This window comes from Engystomops pustulosus, chromosome 3 (assembly GCF_040894005.1).
Source record: "Engystomops pustulosus chromosome 3, aEngPut4.maternal, whole genome shotgun sequence".
Lineage (NCBI taxonomy): Eukaryota > Metazoa > Chordata > Amphibia > Anura > Leptodactylidae > Engystomops > Engystomops pustulosus.
Genome location: NC_092413.1, coordinates 180,388,870 through 180,416,550, shown reverse-complemented (window position 1 = coordinate 180,416,550; position 27,681 = coordinate 180,388,870). Strand labels below are relative to the sequence as shown.

Here is a 27,681-nt window from a genome sequence, read left to right as displayed (position 1 = left end):
ACAAAACACACAAAAAAACAACAAACAAACAAACAAACAAACAAACATTGCAATGTTTTGACCGGCAGAAATAAAATTCCCATTTATCATTTTTCTTTAGTGTGTAAATTTACACCCGTTATTTTGGGTGGAGGGAGGATTTTGGGCTTGTTTGATGTAGAAGGAGATTAAATCAGGCACCCGAATCTTTAAGTTGCACAAAAATCGCAAATTACTGAGCAACTCATAATCTTTGTCCCGCAGTAGAAGGGAAATGGGGTTTGTGCACAAAAACTTTGCGGGTGAAAAAGGCAAAAATTTAGCAATGTATCCCCTGATAAAAGATGCAAAATAGAGAGAAGCAGCAAAAGATAAATGACTCAATGTCACCGGCAATGATCATCACATTTACAGGCGGCAGCACATGATGTGGAATTACCGCTGTGTAAATAATACAACCTTACCACAACCAACAGAAAATCGGCCAGTGTGTCATCAGTGGGGGAGCTCCGCTCATGCGCCAAGGACCCACAAACATAGGAAGGAAAAGGACCTGCTCCACAAATCACAGTCTGCCCATACACTAAAAAAACTAAATTTGTGTGTGAGCCCATAGAATGACGTGTCAATCCACCGCAACATGTATGTATGTAAAATTATGCTGCACCCAGCAACTCCCCAGCTACAAGGTCAAAACCAACATCTATACATTTGTTTATGTTGCGTCTAAAAAGCAATACTATCGCAACAGGGAGGAGCGTGTCCCCATCGCATATGTGTTTCGACGGAAACGTATACAATCGATAATAAGCACCATGTGTTTTGCATATAAACAGTGCAAACATATGCGATTGTCCCCCTGATGACAAGGGGTCCACCTGTGCAGACCCATACAAGAGAAACTCCATAAAGACTGCAACAAGTAAAATTTCTATTGATATGGGAGTCAGTTGACACAGAACCCACCCCAAAATCTCCAACAAACTTCTTACAGTTATATCTGGCAGGCAAAAGCTTTGCATCATAAGGCTGCAGATTTTCCCCCGTAGATTTTGCTACGATATTACATGATGTAAAAGCTTTGGGTGGCAGACATAACTGATAAGAAGTTTACACAGTGGCGAAAGATCGTGAGATTTTATCACATGCCACAAATAAAACGTGACCTCCCAGGACATTGTTTTTGTTGATATCTCACTGACTTTCCTGTACACGGTTGAAAACTCCCAGAATATCCAACCCGTGTGTGGACATCCCCCAATTGGGAGATTTTTCTTGCATCTCACAAACCCTTTACAATGGAAAAGGGGAATTACACTTTTAGTAAATATTAGTTACATTTCCTGGTCATTGAGTTAGTGCAGCCCTGAGGTGACTGTATGCAGCTGAGACTATAACACCATGAAAACAGACACAAGGCGCTTTCACCTGCAGACCCCAAAATATCCACTCAAGCAAAGAACGAAACACTAGATCATAATATATTACCCATTTAATTTCTCCAAAAAAGAGAAAAGTTTTAGTAGCCATGAAGGGGAGGGGAAAGGTTTTTGACTGCACTGCTTAGTAATATCTTACATGGAAGAACTTGGCAGTCACTACAGGTCTGCCTAGTTTTCTATAGCCTCCACAGAGATCAAAGAAATTAAGTGCATGGTGGGTAAATATGTCCATACACGACAACTAACCTGCACTTATCTGTGTGCAGGTCTGTGGCAGAGAAACAAAGGCTGTGTCTCGGCTTTTCTATTACAGGTTAAGTGAAATCTGAAGATTATGAGGCCAAAAACATGTGAAAAGTTTTTATGAAAAACCAGTGCAATGATCACTACATAACAGATTTATTAGCGACATGAAGACGAATCAGTCATCTGTCTATTCTGGTAAAGGTGAAGCAGCACAAGCAGGAATCGGAGACATATAAGTTTAAGTTTAAAACCTACCTAGTGAAGCGCAACAGGCAAAGCCTTGTATTCAGGGCCTTATCTGCTGAACAAATCCTCTGGCACTTACTGAACAGTGTGGTGTAATCTGTAACAATGAGGTTTGATTCAGAGTTATTACAGCACTTGATAGGGCATTGCCCTCGTGCTGCTGTCCAGCGGCCAAAACCCTCTCCCGGCTGCTTCCCAGTAATCCATGTTCTCCAGGACAACGGAAAGAACTTCAATCCGAGTCACTGCAAATGTGCAACCCGAGCGCAGGACACAAGAGCCATCTCCCTGCACAATGCAGCACCTACACCTCCCCGAATACATCACTTAAACAGATTCTCAGGATAATCAAAGCAATTACTAAATAATCCAAGCAGAGGACCCTGCAGGCAAATACCGGAGGAATTATCATACTCCTATAGAACTTCCCAGAGAAGGATTACAAAATCATGGTGCATGCCACAAAGCGATAAACACACACGAGGTATAGAAATGGTGCACCATATGATGGCATTAACACATCCTAAATACAATGGAAGGGCAGAGTCCACTACGGAGATAGTGTCAATAACTAGTGACTTTCAGATTATCCTAACACCCAGTCCCAAATATACTGGCTCCCCGACCAGCAATCTGTGCAAGAGATTTGGGCAGAAACCACACGTCCACAGAATTAAAATATCCCAAATGTCTCACAGGGTTGAGCAACTGAACAAATATGACATCTGCAAACTGAAGCCTTTGGCCGACATCTTACAGGACAAATGCAGGACACAGGTGAGGTGTAGACCTGGTGCCTAACACTACAGAGGAGCTGAGGCCCCCTATAGGACATTTGTACTTGTACACGACCGGCCTCAGCTATTCCAAGGTTATAACCTGCACAAATCCGTGTGAGAAGAGACCGAAGCGCTGCACTACTGCACGGCCATGGTGGACCTGAACACTGCGAGAATGTAATGGCAGAAAACCGAAATGTATCTGTGATCAGCTGACCCCATGTGCTATACAAGGATAATGGGAATAATCTCTACAATCAGTTTCCTAGCAATGCTCTACAGCACTGACAGCTGATAAGATTCATATCGATCAATAAGTATGGACCAGTCTATGACCATAGGGGGCGCTATTATTATTATTCCCATCATCAATGATAGAGGATGTTGCCTGTGGTAGTGATAGAACAGTCAGGAACATTGTAGAACCTGTTTAGAATACTTGGTAATGAGCAGATTAAACTAGAATATGTGCAGAGAGTATAGCAGGCAGAATACTAGCAGTATAGCATAGCATGTGGGATTATAGCAGTATAGCAGGCGGGATTACATTACAGAAGTGCAGTATAGCAGGCTAGATTATATATTTGCAGTATTCAATGTGCAGTGAAGTCTCCAGGATTCTCAGTGTGGAGTATAGTGGGTTATAAGTATGAGACATATATATAAGTGTATAGTACACAGAATACATACACATGTCCACCACTGATATCAGTAAATGAGTGAGTGCCCCTGCTGCAGACACAGGTGCTCCTACCCCACATACATACCCCCTGCTGTGATGCCCCTCGCGGTGACAGGCAGGGGGCAGGTACCTACCCTCCGGCAAACAGATGCACAAGGGTGTCTCTCTGGCTCATTCTCTCTCATTCTTGTCTCCTGCAGGCAGAAGGAAGGAGCAGGGTCCCGGGGGAGTCCTCAGTCAGCCCGGAGATGTAGGCCCGGTGACATGCCACCAGGCAGCAGCCACTGCACTACTCAGCTCCTGCGGCTACAGCCTGCGCTGTCCCTCTATATAAAGGTGTATGGCGCCTGCACAGGCTGTAGAGAGCCCTGACCTGACACACAGCCGGCCCACCAGAGTCCTGCCCGGATCACCGCTCCCCTCTGCCGCCTGCTCGCTCTCTCTCTCTCCCTCATGAATATTCAGCAGCCCGACATAAACACAAGCTGATTGGCCGCGGGGGCTACACCGGAAGTGACGCGCGGGCGCAGCTGCCTTGCACGTGACTTGGCTCTCGCTGCCGGAGCTGTGCGAGGAATGTTCAGTGTCACAAGTCTCAGACTTTAGCGAAGACTTGGAAGACTACAGCTCCCAGCATGCTTTGCTGCTTACTGGGCGTGGTCTATGAGAGCGGCCGCTGAGCCGCGGTGTTGGAGGTTCAAAGGTCGCCCGGTTGAGACGGGTATATGGCTGCAATGTCATAATGTCACCTCCGGTCTATATTCCTATAATGAATGGCCAGACCAGTCTTATATTAATGGAGGCACAACTAGTGCAAGGCTCTCGTGCTGCACGAAGTTAGGTTGTGGAGTCACTGGCTTCGGTTTTGGCATCTATTATACTAATTAGGCTCATGGTAATAGTAAGAAACCATTGCAGGTAGTCCTATTATTTATTTATCTATTATTTATCTATGTATTTTATATGTTGCATGGATTATACATTGATTTTAATATAGTGGAATATACTAGGGATTTTTTCTTTTTTTTGTGGACGCTGTAGACCCTCTTCTTTCCCTCAAATATGCTAATTAGACATTTTGTGAAATGGGCGGTGTAAGTAAATTTGCTCCACCCACCTGCCATTAATTAAGTGGCTCTATGGCGCCTCTATAATATGTAATAACGTGTGACATTGATCTGTACCCAGCTATACACTTGTCCTGCCAGGTGGAATATACAGGTATTACGTACACCTCAGGGTTGGCGCTCACAACCCATACCTTGGCATTACGGGGGACCCTAATGGCTTTACATTCAAGAAAACTTGTCACGTCGATTTTGGACCCTAAATCGTCTACAGGTCCTTACATACATGTGTATTTGTGTCTTACAAAAATAGGGTTCATACACACAACATTTGTTTATCAGCCCCGGCGGACACACAGCCGCGCGCTGGAGAGGAGGAGGATTGAGCACTGCTCACCCCTACCCCCTCCATAGAGTAGCGAGCGACATGTCCAATAATTCAGGTCCTGGAGTCTCATACATGGGAATGGATGACATCACTGGGAGAGACTATCCAAGCTAAAGAGGACTCAGACCTTGAACCCTCTTCATACATCCTTAACAGCATTATGACCTATATGTAAGGCATAATGCGTTAAAGGGAACCTGTAACCACATATTTCACAAATACAGCTAGTGACAATTTCCCAAAGAGCCCTATTAACTAAATGACTCACTTCTCAAGCTAGTTGGTTTTTGATCTTTGCAACTTACTGGACCCTATGGATTGACCCCCTGGATTTCTCTGCTGGACCCTCCTATTCCATTCCCCGAGCATCGCTATACTGATGTCCCTCTCCGATTTACTGGCTTCTATTCCTACGCCCCGCTCCTGATAGCCCTCTTAACTTTAATAATGTTTTATCCTAACGATTTTATTGCACCTGTCACGTTTTGCACTTGGGGAGCACTGCATGTTGTTCACGTTTTTTTTGCACTTTTTTTGCACTTTTTTGCATTATACTTAATCAATTTTTTCTGTCTCGTCTTATTTAAATCCGGTTCACCTATTATAAAATGTTGCTATGTATTGATTATGTACATTATTATCATAGAGTTTAGGTCTATGCATTTTGCACTTTATACAACTCGTACACCTTTTTATAGATATATATATGTTTATTTATTACTTATTAATTTTTCCATGCACAAGCACTTTCAGTCTGTCCCTCTGTGGATACCCTAAATTCTCTTTGTACTCACACACTGTTTTGTATTTTATATTTCTCATGCTCTGGCTCTACTGTTTTCCACTGTCCTTAGGCAGTACAGTTTTTCACATTTGTGTAATACCGATGTCCCCCCTTTTCACTGTACATACGTTACCTTGGTGATCCCCCTTTACGTCTTCGGTCTCTTGCGAGGGCGGTGCAAACTATTTTGTTCCGCCCCCACTCCTCCTCGGGCTCCGATCTATCAGCTTTTGGTCATGTGACCCTGTTTTCGTCATGCCCCCGAGTCACGTGACTCGTATCTCGCGATAGCCGCGATGTGTCCCGCTGCTATCCATCACTATGTTCCAGGTCAGAGTAACGCCCACATTCTCCAGGGGTCCGTCCATTCTGCGATTCTGATTGGTCCATGGGTACTTATATGCTGATTAGCTCCACCTTCCAGCACTCCCCCAGAGGAAGCCATTCTGTGGCGAAACACGTGTCGGGGCTGTTGCTTTTCATCCAGGGACCGTGGTCTGTATATATGCTCATTTGCACTCTCCTGATTTGTAGATTTTATTATGCTGACCGATTTTGGGTCGTATGTATTCAGCTTCCTGTTCACAGGAGTTTCATATTACTGTAACACCCGGTTTGTTCTGATGAATTGTTTGTCTGTTTGTTGTCTCACTTGTTTGCCTATTTTATGATTGTTATTATTATGAGTATTGAATAAAGTTTACATCATTTTATACTTTACTGCATATTATTTGCGGTTTTTTCGTATGTGCTTTTTGATTCAGACTTAAGGGGGTGGTTTGGGGCCCCTATCTTCACCCCCCTGTCTTATCTTTTTGGTGTGTGATTTATTCCTGTGAATATTTTGATTTACAGAGGATCTAACCTGTGATCGATATGGATTTTCGGGCCAAGGAAACGACATGGCGGTCTGAAGCGGATGCGCTTTTTGGCAACAAGGGGGCAACTGCAGAGGATCCAAACTTAAGGAAAGTCAAAGAAATTAAATTAAAATTTAGAAATTTATTACACCGCCGCACTAAGATGTGGTGGAATAAAATATCTCTGGAAACATACATTCAACGTAATCTTATACCCAGAGGTCTGAGAATTCAAATATTTCCATCTTATGGTCTTGATGATGCACTATTTACCACTAAATGGGAAGAGATCTGTACCAGAAGTTCCCTGTCATTGATGCAAGTGATCATCGACCATAACACCAAACAGATGGAAAATCTGGATACAGAAATCTCTAATGTACAATTACAAATTAACCAATTGCTATCATCGACAGAATTAGAGTTGTTTAACACTGAGATCAATGATGCCTTCAAAATTTGGGAAAAACAGATCAAAGATATGAAGGCTAGGAAATTCCAGAGAGATGTACAGGATGAGACCCTGGGACGCATTTACAAATGGAAGATTCAAAAAGATAATCTCCGTAGTCGATCTTCGTCTATGGCATCCCTATCTTCAATAGGGGCGGAATCTAACGCCTCCCAAGACAGCCACGAATCCCGCTCGAGAAGGGTAAATGAACGTAGGTTTGATCCCTACAGAAGACAGCAACCCAGGAGGTGGGCGAGAGGGGAGAAGAATAATGAACGTAGTAAAACATCTCTGAAGGTAATTAATTTATCTGATGTGGACTTGACCTCTGCGCAACTTGAGGTATTGAGTCTAGGTATGTCGTTCTCACCTGTCTCACCCTTTGATTGTTTTTTGGCAGTGAAAGACCTCCACTTGTTTGCTCGCAAACTTGTTTTTAAAAAACATTTTCATCAGAACACCGACTTGGAACTTTTCCCGTCTTCCCACGAACAAGAAGCACTTAGATCTCTAGAGGAACTGTTGGAGGAACAACAGGACAACTCAGCCAACAGTAAGTTCCCCACCGATTTACTTCCTAAATCGAAGGCTTTTCCTCCCTTCTCGGGACATCCAAACATTGAATTGTTTGTACAACTAGTTTCGAGAGATCTGTACAAACTATCAAGGAATGGTGAGAAAACACAGAACTGTACCCTTGCTCAAAGAAGAGCAATCGATCAGCTTGCGAAAATGAGGGATGTAGTTATCAAACCCTCTGATAAAGGGGGTAATGTGGTGGTATGGCCAGTTAAGGCCTATGAGAGAGAGGCCTTACGCCAACTAAGAGATTCTTCTTGTTACAGGAAACTCACATTCAACCCCCTGAACAAGTACACGGCGGAACTGACAACAATGTTGGAACAGGCATTTGAAGATAACATCATTACCAGGAATCAACTTATGGCCCTACTACCGAAATATCCCAAAGTGTCAAGCTTCTACTTACTCCCAAAGGTGCATAAGGAACTGAACAATCCTCCAGGACGTCCGATCGTTGCAGGAATGGGAAGTCTATGTGAACCTATTTGCAGGTATGTGGATCATCACCTCTACCCACTAGTAGAAGAACTGCCTTCCTACTTGAAGGACACCACTGACATCCTTAGGAAATTGGACGGCATCTATCTAGACAAAGACATGTACCTCGTAACATGTGACGTAGAGTCCCTGTATACGTCCATCCGTCATACGGATGGCATAGAAGCGGCAAGGTTTTTTCTAAACATGTCTGGGAAGGACTCAGATTTGGTGTCGTTCGTGGTGTCCCTTCTTGGGTTCGCGTTGACCCACAACTTTTTTATCTTTCGGGAGACCCTCTACCTACAGCTCCAGGGAACAGCGATGGGTGCCGCTTGTGCGCCCTCATACGCCAACCTGTTCCTGGGGCTGTGGGAGAGGGATATCTTCCTTACGAATCCGAAACATCATATAGAGAAGGTTCAGTTGTGGTCACGCTACATAGATGATGTCATCATGATATGGCAGGGTACTGAAGACGAACTCCATGAGTTTATGTCAGACTTAAACACTAACTCTCTCAATATCAAACTTACCTACAGGATGGGGAGGAACGACATTGAATTCCTTGATGTACTGTTTGATGTGGATGAGAATGGGCTAATCAGAAGTGATGCTTACAGGAAGAAAACCTCCACAAATTCATTGCTACATGCATCATCATCACACCCTGCAAAATTAATCAGAAGTATACCCACTGGACAGTTCCTCAGGATCCGAAGAATTTGTTCTACGGACTCAAATTTTGAGAAACAAGCAACAGACATGAGGGCACGATTCCAGGAGAGGGGTTATCCGATGAGGACAATTGAGCAAGGGTACCAACGTGCCAAGCGAACGAAAAGAACGGATCTGCTTACTCGCAAGATCAAAAAGTCAGGGAAAGATGATCAGGTGAGGTTCATCACCACATATGATTCCCAAAGCGACGCTGTTCGATCTATCCTGGTGAAACACTGGTCGCTGTTACGGATTGACCGCACATTGGAACAATATCTTCCAGTATACCCATCTATTACCTACCGCAGATCAAAGAATCTTAAGGATTATTTGGTCAGAAGTTATCATAGGGGTCAATCAGTAAATAGACTCTTTGGCTCAAAGGGTCCTAAATGGGGTTCAAGGTCATGTGGATCATGTGTTGCATGCCCCAATGTGGAGACGACCAACACGTTTTGGGATTCTTCCCATCAGAGAGAGTTCACTATCACTCATCACATTAATGGTACCACTGTAGGTGTCGTTTACTTAGCGACATGTCCCTGTGGTCTGTCTTATGTTGGGCTCACCTCTAGGGAACTGCGGAGAAGAACTAGAGAGCATGTCCTAGGGATCGAGGCCGCCAAGAATGAGGAGGTCGATACACATCTGAAAACCCTTCCAAGGCATTTCAAATCATACCACAACTGTGATGGCTCACTTCTCAAGGTAAGAGGCATCGATAGGGTTCTTGTCGACAATAGGGGTGGTAATTGGAGACGCATTTTGGCGCAAAAAGAAGCCAGATGGATTTTTAGACTGAACACTGTGGCCCCTAATGGGCTTAATGAAAATTTAAGTTTTGTATCTTTTCTGTAAATATATTTTCTCCTTGTTTTTGGATACCGGTGCTGTATAATGTGGAGCTGATTGATTATCGGTATTCCCAATTTTTTTAATATAATTTTAATTCCCTTTATGTCTTTGTATTTTCCCTTGTTCTTTTTTACAGCTAGTTGGTTTTTGATCTTTGCAACTTACTGGACCCTATGGATTGACCCCCTGGATTTCTCTGCTGGACCCTCCTATTCCATTCCCCGAGCATCGCTATACTGATGTCCCTCTCCGATTTACTGGCTTCTATTCCTACGCCCCGCTCCTGATAGCCCTCTTAACTTTAATAATGTTTTATCCTAACGATTTTATTGCACCTGTCACGTTTTGCACTTGGGGAGCACTGCATGTTGTTCACGTTTTTTTTGCACTTTTTTTGCACTTTTTTGCATTATACTTAATCAATTTTTTCTGTCTCGTCTTATTTAAATCCGGTTCACCTATTATAAAATGTTGCTATGTATTGATTATGTACATTATTATCATAGAGTTTAGGTCTATGCATTTTGCACTTTATACAACTCGTACACCTTTTTATAGATATATATATGTTTATTTATTACTTATTAATTTTTCCATGCACAAGCACTTTCAGTCTGTCCCTCTGTGGATACCCTAAATTCTCTTTGTACTCACACACTGTTTTGTATTTTATATTTCTCATGCTCTGGCTCTACTGTTTTCCACTGTCCTTAGGCAGTACAGTTTTTCACATTTGTGTAATACCGATGTCCCCCCTTTTCACTGTACATACGTTACCTTGGTGATCCCCCTTTACGTCTTCGGTCTCTTGCGAGGGCGGTGCAAACTATTTTGTTCCGCCCCCACTCCTCCTCGGGCTCCGATCTATCAGCTTTTGGTCATGTGACCCTGTTTTCGTCATGCCCCCGAGTCACGTGACTCGTATCTCGCGATAGCCGCGATGTGTCCCGCTGCTATCCATCACTATGTTCCAGGTCAGAGTAACGCCCACATTCTCCAGGGGTCCGTCCATTCTGCGATTCTGATTGGTCCATGGGTACTTATATGCTGATTAGCTCCACCTTCCAGCACTCCCCCAGAGGAAGCCATTCTGTGGCGAAACACGTGTCGGGGCTGTTGCTTTTCATCCAGGGACCGTGGTCTGTATATATGCTCATTTGCACTCTCCTGATTTGTAGATTTTATTATGCTGACCGATTTTGGGTCGTATGTATTCAGCTTCCTGTTCACAGGAGTTTCATATTACTGTAACACCCGGTTTGTTCTGATGAATTGTTTGTCTGTTTGTTGTCTCACTTGTTTGCCTATTTTATGATTGTTATTATTATGAGTATTGAATAAAGTTTACATCATTTTATACTTTACTGCATATTATTTGCGGTTTTTTCGTATGTGCTTTTTAGCGAGCGACATGTCCAATAATTCAGGTCCTGGAGTCTCATACATGGGAATGGATGACATCACTGGGAGAGACTATCCAAGCTAAAGAGGACTCAGACCTTGAACCCTCTTCATACATCCTTAACAGCATTATGACCTATATGTAAGGCATAATGCGTTAAAGGGAACCTGTAACCACATATTTCACAAATACAGCTAGTGACAATTTCCCAAAGAGCCCTATTAACTAAATGACAACCATCTTTTAGCTATTTTTTTCCCTCACATCCTCATAAAATCAACTTTATTATCTTATCTGGCATACAGCCAGATCCAGCAGCGAGTCAGAGGTGGAGTGTTCTGTTCGGTAGTGTCCAGCTGCTCTACCCCATGCCTCCATCTCACCATTCAGTGCTTCATGTAATGTAACCAGGATGATCTTAGCTCACAATTTTATTATATTAATATCCACTAACATTTGCAAAATCTACTCCATGTATGTATCTGATCACATGAAATCCCAGCATGTCTCCATGGAGAATGGGGTGGAGTAGTAGTCCAAAAAATGTTGTGTCAACTAAGAGCCATTGAAGCTTGAAACACATAAGCTAATACATGCTATTTTTGATGTATTCATTTTTTTTTTAAATTATGGGAAAAAAAAAGTTTTGAAGACTTTTAACTTGATGCTGGATACATTTGTTCTTACAAAACAAATCTTAAGGATCCCCTGAAGTGCAGTCAGTGATCAATCTATGTATAGTGACGGCATTATCTATTGGAAAAACACAGCCTGTATATTTAGGGGTTTGGTAAGCTGTTACTGTTTTTGTATTTTTTCTAGTGTGTCACCTTCATACAACGTCCTCTCACTTGCCAATAACCAGAGAAAAGATTACCCAAGCTGCAATCATACACAAAAATGTTTGTGTGCAGAAGGTAGTCACTTCTACCTAGGAAATCTTATCCAAACGCTCAGCACATGTAGCTCATCTGCACTCCAATCAGTATGGGGCACTTTTGGTCTTTTATTGATCTGATCAGTGGCCCCCTTTTTGCACAACTGAATGGCGGAGCAGGGAGTCTCCTGTGCCTATTCTGCCATAATAATAATAAACATCTTCCCTCCTGTTCTCCGGGGCTCCCTGCAGTTTCATGGATGCTTTATCCACCCCTTCTTTTCCTGGGAATATAGATAAGTGTCAACCTCATCATTGTAATATACACTCACCGGCCACTTTATTAGGTACACCATGCTAGTAACCGGTTGGACCCCCTTTTGCTTTCAGAACTGCCTCAATTCTTCGTGGCATAGATTCAACAAGGTGCTGGAAGCTCCTCAGAGATTTTGGTCCATATTGACATGATGGCATCACACAGTTGCCGCAGATTTGTCGGCTGCACATCCATGATGCGAATCTCCCGTTCCACCACATCCCAAAGATGCTCTATTGGATTGAGATCTGGTGACTGTGGAGGCCTTTTGAGTACAGTGAACTCATTGTCATGTTCAAGAAACCAGTCTGAGATGATTCCAGCTTTATGACATGGCGCATTATCCTGCTGAAAGTAGCCATCAGATGTTGGGTACATTGTGGTCATAAAGGGATGGACATGGTCAGCAACAATACTCAGGTAGGCTGTGGCATTGCAACGATGCTCAATTGGTACCAAGGGGCCCAAAGAGTGCCAAGAAAATATTCCCCACACCATGACACCACCACCACCAGCCTGAACCGTTGATACAAGGCAGGATGGATCCATGCTTTCATGTTGTTGACGCCAAATTCTGACCCTACCATCCGAATGTCGCAGCAGAAATCGAGACTCATCAGACCAGGCAACATTTTTCCTATCTTCTACTGTCCAATTTTGATGAGCTTGTGCAAATTGTAGCCTCAGTTTCCTGTTCTTAGCTGAAAGGAGTGGCACCCGGTGTGGTCTTCTGCTGCTGTAGCCCATCTGCCTCAAAGTTCGACGTACTGTGCGTTCAGAGATGCTCTTCTGCCTACCTTGGTTGTAACAGGTGGCGATTTGAGTCACTGTTGCCTTTCTATCAACTTTAACCAGTCTGCCCATTCTCCTCTGACCTCTGGCATCAACAAGGCATTTCCGCCCACAGAACTGCCGCTCACTGGATGTTTTTTCTTTTTCGGACCATTCTCTGTAAACCCTAGAGATGGTTGTGCGTGAAAATCCCAGTAGATCAGCAGTTTCTGAAATACTCAGACCAGCCATTCTGGCACCAACAACCATGCCACGTTCAAAGGCACTCAAATCGCCTTTCTTCCCCATACTGATGCTCAGTTTGAACTGCAGGAGATTGTCTTGACCATGTCTACATGCCTAAATGCACTGAGTTGCCGCCATGTGATTGGCTGATTAGAAATTAAGTGATAACGAGCAGTTGGACAGGTGTACCTAATAAAGTGGCCGGTGAGTGTATATCAAATTACATTTGGCTTCCATGGCTTGTCAGTGGACTTTTAACTACTTGGGCCCCCACTCACATCCAGAATGAAGGAGTTAGTGACATAACTCATTAAGCATTTCACTCCCAATGATTTTATGGATGAGGAATTGCAACACAGTTACATCAGTTTGTGTTGTAATTCTGGCACAGCGCCAGCGCTATCATGAAGTGCTTGTGACAATATCATCAAAGACAAAAAATGTATCATTACAGAATTCTAGGGCAAGTGCTAATTACAGATTACAATGACAATATGTCTGCACCTATACAGGTAGTCAGGACTAGGAGGGCCATTGTGGTCATGATTACTAATGAGCTCTTTTGGATGATCTGCAAGTTTCCTACAGTGAGACTACAAAGTCACAAGTTCTAGTTCAACCTGCTCTCCTACATTCAACTGATCAGCCAGCCACAAGTTTGACATGATATATTAATCAATAAATCTCTGAAATCAGTAATTAAAGGCTGAAATCATCATTGCATGCAGTTGATGTATATGAAATTTTCAGTTTTTCTTATTTCTTTTTTCGTATTTTTTCTTGTATATGAAATGTGTGATCGCTATTGGGTTGTCCCTTCCCTTAAGGAAGGTCATTTATTGGTCTAAACATTTCTTTGTATTTGCAATTGTTTATTTCTACAATACCTTTTGGCAGCGGTTGTCAAGATGCACAATATATATTGCAAAGAGTATAGGCACTACATAAAAAGTGTCCAACAATATTCTTTGCATTTCTGCCAGGGTACCTTATCTGGTGTGTTTAATTCTCTTATTTAGAAGGTTTGGCATGTAGTCTTTATGTTTGAGCCTGCTAAAAGAACTATGTTTGTTATGTATAAATAAAATTGGGGCTGTATCCTTCATAAATGGACAGGTTGTCACAGAAATCGACCAGAATCAATGATTGTAAACCAAGCACACTTACATGCTGACATGTGCCCCCTCTGGCAGCATCCACTCTTCTTTAACCTTTTTATGCCATTGTTTTTACAAAGAAAAAGATTTATAAATTATGCAAATGAGCCACAGGGGCTCTTGGCCACATATCTGTTGATTGAGCCTGGAGCTCCTGAGGCCCTTTTTTCGTAATTTTAGTAACTACAAGGGCATAAGATGCTAAAAGAGGGGTGGATCCTGGCAGAGGGGTTACACAACAGGATGTAAGTGTACGTGGTTTACAATCCTTCATTCTGGTGGTAGATTTCCTTTAAGGAGAACCTAATATAGGCTATGAAATGTCCTTTGTTAGAATTCCCTCTTTTATGCTAAACCTCACTCGGTTACCTTTAAAAAAATATCTCTCTGCTAACCTAACTTTTACATGAGATGAGTAAAAGTTTAGCAGCTGCGGAGTAATGTTAGTTCAGAATCCCCTATGTTCTAGGGGCTGTTTTATAGCACCTAGAAACATGCTGCTGGTATCACACTAAATAAGGATTTAATCTTTCAGATCCCATCAGACTTATGGATTTGTGATCTGGGTATCATAGAACAGAAGAAAGGGGTTTCTGAAAATACACTACCCCTGCAACCACTAAACTTGACTCCTCTTACGTGAAAATAGAATGAGAAGAGTCATATTTCCCGGACTTTGGGGAAGATTTCACATAAAAGAGGAAATTATTGAAAGGACCTTTATACCCGACCTGAGGGGACAAGTAGTTTAGTCTGTAGTTTTACTATGCTCGGCAATTTCCGACACACCCATACTATAGACAGAGAGCCCAAGAATGTATGCTCCACCTGCCGCTCAATCAGTTATTGAGAATAGGACCCCTGTTCCCCGGATTGCTTGGGGTCCTGTTCTTGTGTTCAGTGGGTATCCCAGCAGTCGGACCCTCACTGATCAGCTTCTTATCCCATATACAATTGATAAGGAATAACTTAGAAACATGGTACAGCCTCTTTAAGAAAACATTTTTGAAGGCATAGACAATACAACACTATTCTCACCCATGGGTCTTGTTAAGTTAGAATGTGGTGCATCAGAGGTCTACAAAATGGAGCATAGCCTTACTTTTATACCTGATTGCTTCCTTGAAGGTACAATGGAGGTACATTAGCTTGAAATCCTTGTGTCTTCAGGTTTCTTTCAGGGCACCCCTGATAAAACATCATAGATTGAAGGGATGTTCCCACTTTGGCAAATTAATGTCATTGTTTGTATGATGAAAAATTATACAATTTTCCAATATGCTTTCTGTATCCTCACGGTTTTCTAGATCTCTGCTTGCTGTCATTCTATAGAAAGCTTCTATGATTACTTTCAGTGGGCAGAAATCGGACCATGGTCACACAAGTGCACGGCTTGTTAGATTACAGAGAGTAATCAGCGCTGTGTGATATAATGAGCCGTGCACCTGTGTGACCATGGCCAGATTTCTCTCCACTGGAAGTAACATAGAAGCTTTCTATAGAATGAAGGCAAGCAGAGATCTAGAAACTGTGACAAATTGATACAGAAAATATATTGGAAAATTGTATAACCCTTTAACATTTTATTTTGAAGGAAATCTAATATAAAAATCAAGAATGGATAAACTTACTCATAGATCCAGGCACCCTGACTGTGATAATCTTCTTATATTTGTTATCCATGGCCTCAACTTTTAGAAATTATGCTAATGAGCCTCACATGCTCTGGTGGGTGTTCCCAGTAACCCTCCGTATCAATTATTTACTGGCTGTTACACTGTGTAGGAGCATCCTAAGGCACTTTTTAAGGTAACAGCAGGCAGAGGGAGGAGGAGAAGTGCTCCTATACAGTATGACAGCATGTGAAGCTGCAAAATGGAGGGGTTCTGTGGCCTGCCAGAGCCCTTCTGGCTAATTAGCATAATTACAAATGATATTTTAGAAGGAATGAGGCCATGGATAACAAATATAAAAAGATTACCACAGTCACGGTGCCTGGATCTATCAGTAAGTGTCCCTGGTTTATCATGATGAATTTTGATGGTAGGTTTTTCTTAATGTATCTGTAGGTTTTGTTTCTTTTTAAAGGGAATTTTACATATGCTACTGCTTTTTATACACCCACAGATTTCTTGGTTTCTTTGTAAAGGATTATCATTATTATGTATTTTCTTTAAAATGAGTCTACCTGCTGTGCTGAACTTGTGCTGAGCAGCACTCGTGTGCATCATGTTTATATATTACTTATAAAAGGATCCTTACAAACAGTAGTTTTTGGCTATGAAACCTGAATAAGAATTGCCTTTGTTGCCAATAGCAACTAGCTATAGTGCAGATTTGGGGGTAATAATAATAATTCCTTTATTTATATAGCACACACAGATTATGCAGCGCTGCACAGATCTTGTCAGAAAGTCCCTGTCCTCATGGTGCTCACAATCTAATCACCTTACCAGTATGTCTTGGTGTGTGGGAGGAAACCAGAGGACCTGTAGAAAACTCAAGCAAACATGAAGAGAAAATACAAACTCTTTGCAGATGTTGATCTGGATGGGACTTGAAACTAGGACCCCAGTGCTGCAAGGCTGTAGTGCCAACCACTGAGCTGCCTGGGTACAACTATCTGACTAAAAGACCACTCTATGACAAAAACTGCATGTTCTACATGCTAACCTACGTCCTCATTGTTATCTTCGGGCTGGTGCACTGGGCTGTGGATTTCACAGCCTCCCGTGCACGAGACGACTGCCTAAGATGAGGTACATCCCAGGACTGTCTAGAGCCCGGCTATTGAAGGTGTTAAAACTGCTAAAGGGGGATTTATCAAGGCTGACTGTTACAGATCTGTCTAAATGGCAGGATTTGGAGTTTCACAGAGACTTGGGGCAGTCACAGCAATGGATCGTAACCCCTGATGATGCCTCGGGGGCAATGATCCGTGCAAAGATGGCAGAGCACCTATGATTGGTGCTGGTATTTTTCAGTATACACCCGGGCTGTATGAGGAGGGCTCACGGGCTGCCCCTTGCCTCCCACTGATGTATTCATTATATACCAACTTCTGCGGTGGAATATTGCATCTACCAGGTCCATATGAGACTAGATTAAGGACATTTTAATGCACATGCCTGGAAAAAGAAAACCTATGCTTCATCATGTAACCAGATGTTACCCATTCCTTCCACTCAGAGCCGATGACATAGTAATATAATAATAGTCTTTACATTAGTTACATAAGGTACCTGGATTTCTGGGCTACGGAGACATTTGTCGTCACCATTGGCAGCTGCTCTTTCACACTTCAGTAAGTACCAAGCGTAACGTATGAAAATGTGCATTTAATGTACAGAATTAAATTAATTTAGGTTTTCCTGAATTTCTTTGACAGCATTAGGTTAGGATTTTCCTTGGTTATATTTAATGTCAGACATTGCTTTTTCCCTACCTATAAAATCCAGCATGATAAACCAGAGACATTGTAGTAATCTACTTATATTTGTTATGAATTACCTCCTTCCTTTCAGTATCAACTGTTATGCTAATCAGGCATGGGGGTGTTGCCAGAGCCCCTCCATGTTGCAGATTCACAGGCTGTTAGACTGTCTTCCTCTCCCCCTGCTCCATCAGCACCTCCCCCTCCCTCTGCCTGATGTAATCTCACTGTAGCTGAAAAAGTTTCAGCACACAAAGTGAGGAGAAAGTACACCTACACAGTGTAACAGCCTTTGAATCTGCAGCATGGAGAGGCTCTGGTAACACCCCAGGAGCCTTTAAAGCTCATTAGCATTTGCTTTTAGAAGGAAGGAGGCCATAGATAACAAATATGAGAAGATTACCTGTTGTATTTTAGTTCTTTATTGTTTATGTATTTTATTTATTTAGAGCCTCCACATGAAGGCAATCTTTACAAACAGCTGCTGAAGAATAAACTAAAAGTGACTGCTGGAGAACCGCTAGACTCTTGACCCACATGCATATGTCTTTTTAGGGTAATTGGGCATTGGTTGCCTTTATGGCACCTAGTGCTATAAGTATAAACCGTGTCAGACTGGGGTTACTTGGGCCTACCAAACATTTCTGTGTACCGGTGTATGATGATGTTGCAGCTCTTTCTGCGCAGCCTTACCCACAAATAACTGATGAATGAAAGACGACCAGGAAGTAAGGATGCAGACACCAGCCCCCAGGACCTTTTCCCATGAAACTGTTGTAAAAGAAGAAAAAAATTAGGAACTAATTCCAGAAATGGTTGTCACAAGTTTTGATTTATGAATTAATTATATAAAATCCTTTATGTAAGATGACATTTTTTTTTCTAAAGACAAACGATAATTCTGATAGATTAGTTCCGTCCCTTTGCAGTGTATCCCGCAGTATTATTACATTATGCTGGATATGAGTCGCTGTACGCTGCATGTGTTTCACATCATCATGAAAAGTTCTGTATCAAATCATTTGGTCCACGCCTGTTACAGCTATATTTAATCATTTCCCAATGTACTGTACTTCACCAACAGTAGTATACTACCATTCACATGCATCTTATCAGGAGGGGAGTTTGTATGCTATTTGTGGATTATCAGATTCTACAGTATGTGTCCTGCTTAACTTTGTTTAGTTAAAAGAAGGAGGTCTCTAATTTACTCTTCAATTAGTTTAAACTGGAGCCACTTACAGAACTGCTTTAGCGATGAATGATGGCAGGGATTCTCCTTCATAAAACACATCATAGGGGACCCTTTTACATGGTACAAATTTTTATCATACTTTTCAAAATTTGGGTTTAGCGCAGGTGCATAAGATACTTTTCAAGTTTGTAATAGGGAAGGTCCCATGGAATGTACATTACCGAGATGGAAAAGAAGCAGGATCAGTCTACATACAATTTCTGTTACCATGGTCAAGTACAGGCAGTCCCTGGGTTACATACAAGATAGGTTCTGTAGGTTTGTTCTTAAGTTGAGTTTGTATGTAAGTCGGACCCATATACTTTATTATTGTAATCCCAGTCCAAATTTTTTGACAATTGGATTTTAAAAATGTTGGATTGTCATAAGAACCGGAATAAACAATAAATCTTAATTACAGGCTCCATTGATAACTGTTACAGCTGTTTATTGTAGCCTAGGACTAAAGTACAGTAAATTACCAAAATCCAGAGGTCCGTTTGTAACTAGGGGTCGTATGTAAGTCAGGTGTTCTTAAGTAGGGGACCGCCTGTACTGTGTCAAGGCTAAATTCACACGCAAATGTGCCCGCCGTACTGTAGTACGGCGGGCATACATCGGCGCCGGGGAAAGGAGGAGGGGGAGAGCGCTGCTCACCCCGGCCCCTTTCCTTAGAAATACACATGTCCTATATTTCTAAGGGTTACTGAACTGTAACGGTGCCGCACGTGTACGGTGCCCATTGCTGTGTATGGGGGACGTATGTACGTCCCCCATACGTTCGTGTGAAAGCAGCCTAACTCTGCACAGTCGCTTTCACCATTGGTAGAATTTCTTTATTTTTTTATTGTAGTTGCATTAGAGCATTTAAAAATAATTGGTAGGTAGACACATAAGTGCGTAAAACTAAACTTTTAGGCTCACATTAATAATATAGTGGAATTACCAGATGACAAGTCAACGGAAATAAAAACTATGCTTTCTGAATTATTGAAATACTATTAAAACTATTGAAATAATAATAAGCAATAATAAAATACTTAATAAGAGCAAGTAATGTGATGTAACAGAACAGACAACTGTTATGAAGAAATAATAAAACGAGGTGTCCTGCCCCATTGTATGCAGGCAATAAGCCCAAAATGTACTCTGTATCAACCAAAGGGGAAGTTTATATGGTTCAGGTGACATTCCGGCCTTTCAATGGTTCTTTACCTCCTACATCTGATGGGGCAAGATCCACCATATTACCAGTTTTATTACTTCTTTATACCGTTGTCTATGCTGTCAGATTAGTTGGTATCACTTGGTATTTGGATCATTCTCATGGTCAACTGGTAATTACACTATTCTATCAATGTGAAATTAAATGTTTTACATGCCATTTTTGGAATTTATTTTTGGAGAGTTGGTGCCTGCAAGGTGTGCTCTATGTATTTATTCTGATAGGGACATCAAAGCAAAATTGTATCTTGACTTCAAGCGAACCTGTCACCATTTATAGCTTTAGTTCCAATAGCCTATGCCAGTGGTGGCGAACCTATGGCACGGGTGGCACTCAGAGCCCTGTCTGTGGGCACCCAGCCCATCACCAGAGAGGACACAAGGGATCTTCATGGATTCCTAGACAGCCAAGGACTTTCTGCACTCAGTGCTGTCTTAAAGCGACAGCGCTGCCTGAGCCTACAGGAGGAATGGGAAGGGGTGGGCAGATCTGGATGATCATTGTAGCTTCAGCTCCAGGCCTGAAAATTCTTCCTATTCAGGAGAACATGAATTTGTCACCCTTTCTTTCTACTGTATTGGTGTTCTTAGGATACTGATACGATTGAAAGCTATAACAGAGAAGGGAGCAAGAAGTTACTGCTTAAATTGTACTTAAATGTTGACACTATGGGATAAATAAGTGGGTTTTGGTTGTAGTCTGGCATAATTTCAGTACTTTATATAATAATAATAATCTTTATTTATATAGCGCCATCAAATTCCATAGCACTTTACAAATCATAGTAGACATATACAAATATAATATTACAGTGATATGGAACAATAGTGAGGGTCCTGCTCACAGAGCTTATAGCCTATGAGGATGAGGGGGTGACACAAGAGCTTACAATCTATGAGGATGAGGGAGTGACACAAGAGCTTACAGTCTATGAGGATGAGGGAGTGATACAAGAGCTTACAGTCTATGAGGATGAGAGAGTGACACAAGAGCTTACAGTCTATGAGGATGAGGGGGTTACACAAGAGCTTACAGTCTATAAGGATGGGGGGGGTGACACAAGAGCTTACAGTCTATAAGGATGGGGGGGTGACACAAGAGCTTACAGTCTATGAGAATGAGGGGGTGATACAAGAGCTTACAGTCTATGAGGATGAGGAGGTGACACAAGAGCTTACAGTCTATGAGGATGATGGGGTGACACAAGAGCTTACAGTCTATGAGGATGGGGGGTGACACAAGAGCTTACAGTCTATGAGGATGAGGGAGTGATACAAGAGCTTACAGTCTATGAGCATGAGGGGCTGACACAAGAGCTTACAGTCTATGAGGATGAGGGGTTGACACAAGAGCTTACAGTCTATGAGGATGAGGGGTTGACACAAGAGCTTACAGTCTATGAGGATGAGGGGGTGACACAAGAGCTTACAGTCTATGAGGATGAGAGAGTGACACAAGAGCTTACAGTCTATGAGGATGAGGGGGTTACACAAGAGCTTACAGTCTATGAGGATGAGGAGGTGACACAAGAGCTTACAGTCTATGAGGATGGGGGGTGACACAAGAGCTTACAGTCTATGAGGATGGGGAGGTGACACAAGAGCTTACTGTCTATGAGGATGAGGGGTTGACACAAGAGCTTACAGTCTATGAGGATGAGGGAGTGATACAAGAGCTTACAGTCTATGAGGATGAGGGGCTGACACAAGAGCTTACAGTCTATGAGGATGAGGGGGAATACAGGAACTTACAATCTATGAGGATGAGGGGGGGGGCACAAAAGATTACAGTCTACGAGGATGAGGGGGTGATACAAGAGGTATAAGAGCTTGTATAATGGTCCAGCCATTAGTTATAAGGGAACAGTATAAAATAATTTAATAGATAAAAATTCTGCTGATTGAACCAGATATCAGCTGTCATCTTATATACAAGGACCAAGGTGAAAGTGTCTGCAGAGAAACCTGGAGCTTGGTATATATCTCGAGTTTGCCGAATAAGCAATGGAAGGAGGACTTAGGATGGATTGGTAAAGAGAGCGTTGATATTTCATGCAGTTAGTGCTTGCCTAAAAATATGGGTTTTAGGAGCATGTTTGAAACTTTGGAGGGTGGGTATAGTCCAGTGTAGGGCATTCCAGAGAATTGGTGCAGCTCAACAGAAGTCCTGGAGACGTGCGTGAGAGGTTCAAATTAAGGTAGATCCCTGATCCTGGTGGTAGATTTTCTTTAAGGTAGACATATTCTTTAAAATAACATTACCTTACTACTTTTATTTAACTTACGAGTAGCAATGGCCTGTTCACGAACCGGAAACTTATGTTCATGAACACGAGTGTTGCCCCTTTAAATGCATGCCACCAAGGATCGAGTCTCCCTATGACATCATCAGGATTTAACGGTCTTAGAATAAATATCAGGAGAAGAAAAAATATCCCAGCTCACCTCCGAGATCACGTTGGTGTCGGCACGGAACCCGCCTTGTTTGCGCAGGCACGATACATAAAGTAATACAATTGATGGTCCAGCCAGCATAAGTGATCTTTCAGACTTTTATTTCGTCAATTTTCATTTGTCTATAGTGTTAATCCAAAATTCCTACGTGTTTCGAACGAACTAGTCGTTCTTAATCATGGAAGCATTCATGTAACCCCCAGCGTCATTTAAAGAGTTAACACCCATGATCGGTGGTAGCACCTATTATGGGTGTTACCAGCAGGGTTTGAGATCGAATGCTGAACCCGAATGTCTTGCCTCGGGTCCACTTACCACTACTTTCGACTTCTAAAGTTCACTTTTTTTTAATTTTGTATAGGCAGTCCAACCAAGTTTCCTTTAATTTGTCCCAAAAATAATTCAGTAGACTTATTCTAACAGCGCTGTCATGTTGCTTTTTGGACACACAACGTCAGCACTGGACTATGCCTATAGCATTTCCTAGGTAATAACATTGTATAATGAGGTGTACATGGTTATCACATGGTCAACACAAAACTGCATGTGACTGTCCAGCCGTGAAAATGCAATCTGTGAAGCACAGTTTTTGTAAAGACCTTTACAAATCTGTGAACCAGTGTATTATGTAGAATATAGATCCACAGATGCTGTATTAGAATTATATTGTGCCTACACACACCAGTGTCTCCCACCCACCACTAGAGTAAAGTGTTATTTTGTTGTTTTTTTTTTTTTTTTAAAAGATGCCATTCTCAAGGCCAAAAATGGTTCCATGGTGCAGCGGTTAAAAAAAAAAGACCAATTATGATAGAATATGTCCTATGCTCTTATGAATTTCACATTTTCTTGGCTAATTTAACAAACTGTATATCACAAATGACGATCTCTTCTGTTATCAGTGACCATTTTAAGGTTGTGTTTTGTTGAAATGTATCACTTTAGCAGCTATAAGTATGGTACATTAATCTCTGTAATGGTAATCTAAGGAAGCGAAATACCCATTATTGATAAGAAAAACCATTATGTAAAGAGGGAAACAATGAAAGCCTGGTACTACCATAAAACATTAAGTAACTTGTGCATTAAAAACAGTTACCGTGTATACTCGTGTATAAGCCGAGTTTTTCAGCACAAAAAATGTGCTGAAAAACCTCACCTCGGCTTATACACGAGTCAATAAAAAACATAAACTCACTCACTCTTCGGTGACCCCGAAGCTCAGCATCACTCCCTGAAGTAGGGTTGCAGGTCCTGTTCTGTCACCCCCGCGGCTCGTCTTCTTTCTTCTGTAACAGCCGGCCATGTTGGCCGGTGCATAATATGACATCTTCAGCAGCCGCATCATAGTATGCATAGTAAGCATAGTATGCGACGGCTGGCAGAGTGCGTGGGCGCTGCTGTTACAGAAGACAGAAGAGGCGCCGCGGGGAAGACAGAAGAGGAACTGCGCAGACATCTGGGAAAAGCGCTGAGCATCAAGGCCGCCAGAGGGTATATAAGTTAATTTTGTTTTTTAAAGTGCTGGCTGGCTGTATTCTACAAGGGGCCCGGTGGGCAGGCTGTATACTACAGGGGGCTGGGTGGGTTGGCTGTATACTACAGGGGGCTGGCTGGGATGGCTTTATACTACAGGGGGCTGACTGTATACTACAGGGGTACTGGCTGGGCTGGCTGTATAATACAGGGGGCTGGCTGGGCTGGCTGTATACTACAGGGGGCTGGCTGGGCTGGCTGTATACTACAGGGGCCTGGCTGGGCTGACTGTATACTACAGGGAGCTGGCTGAGCTGACTGTATACTACAGGGGGCAGGCTGGCTGTATACTACAGGGGCCTGGCTGGCTGTATACTACAGGAAGCTGGCTGGCTTTATACTATAGGGGGCTGGCTAGCTGTATACTACAGGGGCAGGCTGGCTGTATACTACAGGAGGCTGGCTAGCTTTATACTATAGGGGGCTGGCTGGCTGTATACTAAATGAGGGAAGGCTGGCTGTATACTACAGGAGGAAGGCTGGCTATATACTACTGGGAGCTGTCTGGCTATCTACTACTGGGGGCTTGCTGGCTATATTCTGGGAGGCTGTGACCAATGCATTTCCCACCCTCAGCTTATACTCGAGTCAATAGGTTTTCCCAGTTTTTGGTGGAAAAATTAGGGGTCTCGGCTTATATTGGGGTCGGCTTATACTCGGGTATATACGGGTAAATTCGAATTTTCCCTGTGCACAGTGTACAGAACTAAGAAGTGTCTTCAGTGTCCTTCAACTAGGCCACACGTTGTTTACGTATGGGTTCTCACAGATGTATTATGTGTAAAGATGTTTGCTTTAACATCTTTAAGAGATCTAAGCCTCTTGATGTATCTTCCGGAACACGGGAGTGTGGCCTCTCCCCCTATGTCTTTATGCTTTGTGTAATATACAATTTCATCAGAATGATAGTGTTAGAGTAAAAATAAAATTCATCAGCCGATAACATATTATATAATTACACACAATAACATATGGAAAACATCATTGACACGTATGGCAAATGCAAAGGAATTCAACTAATGTTCATTTTTATTGTTATTGGACCCAAAACAGGATATAAATACAGAACATCTGGATCCTTATTTTACCAGAATAGATTATTTGTCTCCGAGAAAACCTTGGCCATCCGTTTGTAGCTTGACTTCAAATGAACCTGTCACCAGGAATGTGATTTTTAACACGTTTCAATGCTATGCTATGCTATGGGGATTTAAAAAATGCTGTTGTCAGCATTCTGAATCAATTCAGTACTTTATATAGGTTTAATTCACATTACCCAGCTCTCTGCCAGTAGCGTGTGGTGAGCCCTCAAATTATTATTCGAGGACAATGAGTTTCTGGAAAATTCTCCATGTATTAATGGGTTTGTAACCAAAGTAATAAAAAAAAACAGTCCTCCCGTTTGAGGATGCCACACGACTACCCGATCCAATGGATCATAATTGTAATGCCTTGCTTAAAAAAGCACCTGAATCCTCTATAATAAACTTATTACCACAAAGACAGGATTCTTAAATATACTCAGAATAACAAAATAACACATTCTCTAATTCAATGTTATTAGTAAACATACAGCATTTCACATATAGTATAAGTGCAACCTGTCTCTATCAGTCCTGGTGTATACAGTTTCAGTTGCTCTTGGTTTCCTGTATTTTCTGACTTAGGGTCGGGGAAGCCATCTTGCACTTCTGTCTAACATTGCATGAGCTTCTCTCTGTCTCTCTGCACATCCTAAGGAGAAGAGAGCTACAAGCTACAGGCAGATAAGTTCTTTATCGAGGATGGGGAGGGAGATATATAACACATCTGTTAGTGTGAGAGCAGATATGTAGAAGTGCTGACAGTGTGTAATATGCATCTCATGGATCATATCATCACATCTGTGATCTGTCTCATCTCTTCTTCTATGTGTCAGATACTAGTACAATGTTCAGAAGGTAAATGGAAGTGTAAACAAACCTTGTACCTGATAATCTAACCACACCGTCACCACACAACACTACAAGGATCATGAAGTGTCTGCTTAGAGAGTCCCCGCCCACGCTCTGGAATATTACACTGACCATCACTGAGTGATAGGAACTAAAACACCCCTACAAGTAAAGGGTTAAAATGATCTTTATTGTGTAAACATCACTAGGGGATAGATTTCCATAATTTTCTTTCATGGGAAAATCCCTTTAAGATCTAATGTGGCAGTGACCTCAGTAGCTCGTACATTATATTATTGGTTGGGCGAACTAGAAACTCATCTGAAAACATGTAGAGAAGCTATTCTTCAATCCCTTCCCCTTTTAACAGGGTTTTTGGAGCATAAGGTTTTCAGCCAAGGAACAAGGAGATTGCCCTCTCTGATTCTGTTCGCAGAGCTCAATAGTGAAAACATTGGGAAGGAGACTTTAGATCTACGGATAAACTGTGTGGCCTTCATTTTCAGGGTGAGCAGATTTTTGGTCCTGAGCTAGACTCCATTCTACAAAAAGCCTCAGTCAAGAGTAAGGGATTTCCAGAAAATAGGCCCGTAAAAAGGAAACTATTTTTTTTGTTCCTTTGGAAGGAATAGAGAAATCTCAAAAACTTGAGGTAGGTCTAGTCCATGGAAATTTCCTATGGGAGGTAAAGGCAGAGGGGCCCCTAGAAGGAAAGACTCTAAAGAGTGGCATCAGAGGAAAGGGGGGCAGACTCGGAGAGAAATTCTAAAATCCAGTTTATGAAGGTTCCCCCTCTCAGGTTCCTTACATTCTCCCAACCCACAAAGAAACTAGAGAATCTCTTATGGATCAACATTCAGAACCTATTAAATCTAGATGTGACTGTTCCCGTTCCATTACCAGAAAGGGAGAAGGCTTTTATTCACCCTTATTCCTGGTAAAAAAAAATGCACAGTTCATTTTGGTTACCGTATTTTCCGGACTATAAGGCGCACATAAAAGCCTTGGATTTCCTTGGAAATCCAAAGTGCGCCTTATAGTCCGGTGCGCCCTATAGGAGGGCAGCGGACCCTACTTACATAGGTCCCCGCTACCGGAGACAGCAGATCTCCAGCGGGAACTGCAGACCACGTGGCACGAACAACTTCTGCCGCGTCGGTCTGCAGTTCCCGCTGGAGATCTGCTGTCTCCGGTAGTGGGGACCTATGTAAGTATGGTCCGCTGCCCTCCTCCACCTCCCCCTCACCTTCCCCGCTCACTTTCCCCGCGTCGCCGCGTCTCGTCGCGTCTCCGGGTCGCGTCTCTTCTCGTTGGGTATCCGCTCCACCCCCGGACCTCCGCCACGCCCCCGGACCCTGCGCCTTATAGTCTGATGCGCCTTATATATGGAATTATTCCATATATAAGCCGCATCGGACTGATGCGCCTTATATTCCGGTGCGCCTAATGGCCCGGAAAATACGGTAATTATAAATTTAAAACATCTAAACTCCTGGATTGTCTATCACGGATTCACGGTGGAAAACGCAGAACGCT

The 27,681-nt window shown here is 42.5% G+C and overlaps 2 protein-coding genes across 2 annotated transcripts in view; one reads left to right on the top strand and one right to left on the bottom strand.

The window, feature by feature from the left end:
• Window positions 1–3,853, bottom strand: part of SLC25A36 (solute carrier family 25 member 36) — a 30,180-nt gene extending 26,327 nt beyond the window's left edge. The window contains exon 1 of the mRNA XM_072143117.1: window positions 3,509–3,853. Coding sequence (XP_071999218.1) covers window positions 3,509–3,549 — 41 coding nt within the window. The 5' untranslated portion in view covers window positions 3,550–3,853. The remainder of the gene's footprint in view (window positions 1–3,508) is intronic.
• Window positions 3,854–6,425: 2,572 nt separating this feature from the next.
• On the top strand, window positions 6,426–10,861 carry LOC140122356 (uncharacterized). The gene is made up of 2 exons (XM_072143114.1): window positions 6,426–9,414; window positions 9,698–10,861. The coding sequence occupies exons 1-2, from the start codon at window positions 6,490–6,492 to the stop codon at window positions 9,710–9,712; spliced, it is 2,940 nt and encodes a 979-aa protein (XP_071999215.1). The 5' UTR covers window positions 6,426–6,489; the 3' UTR covers window positions 9,713–10,861.
• The last annotated feature ends 16,820 nt before the right edge of the window (window positions 10,862–27,681 follow it).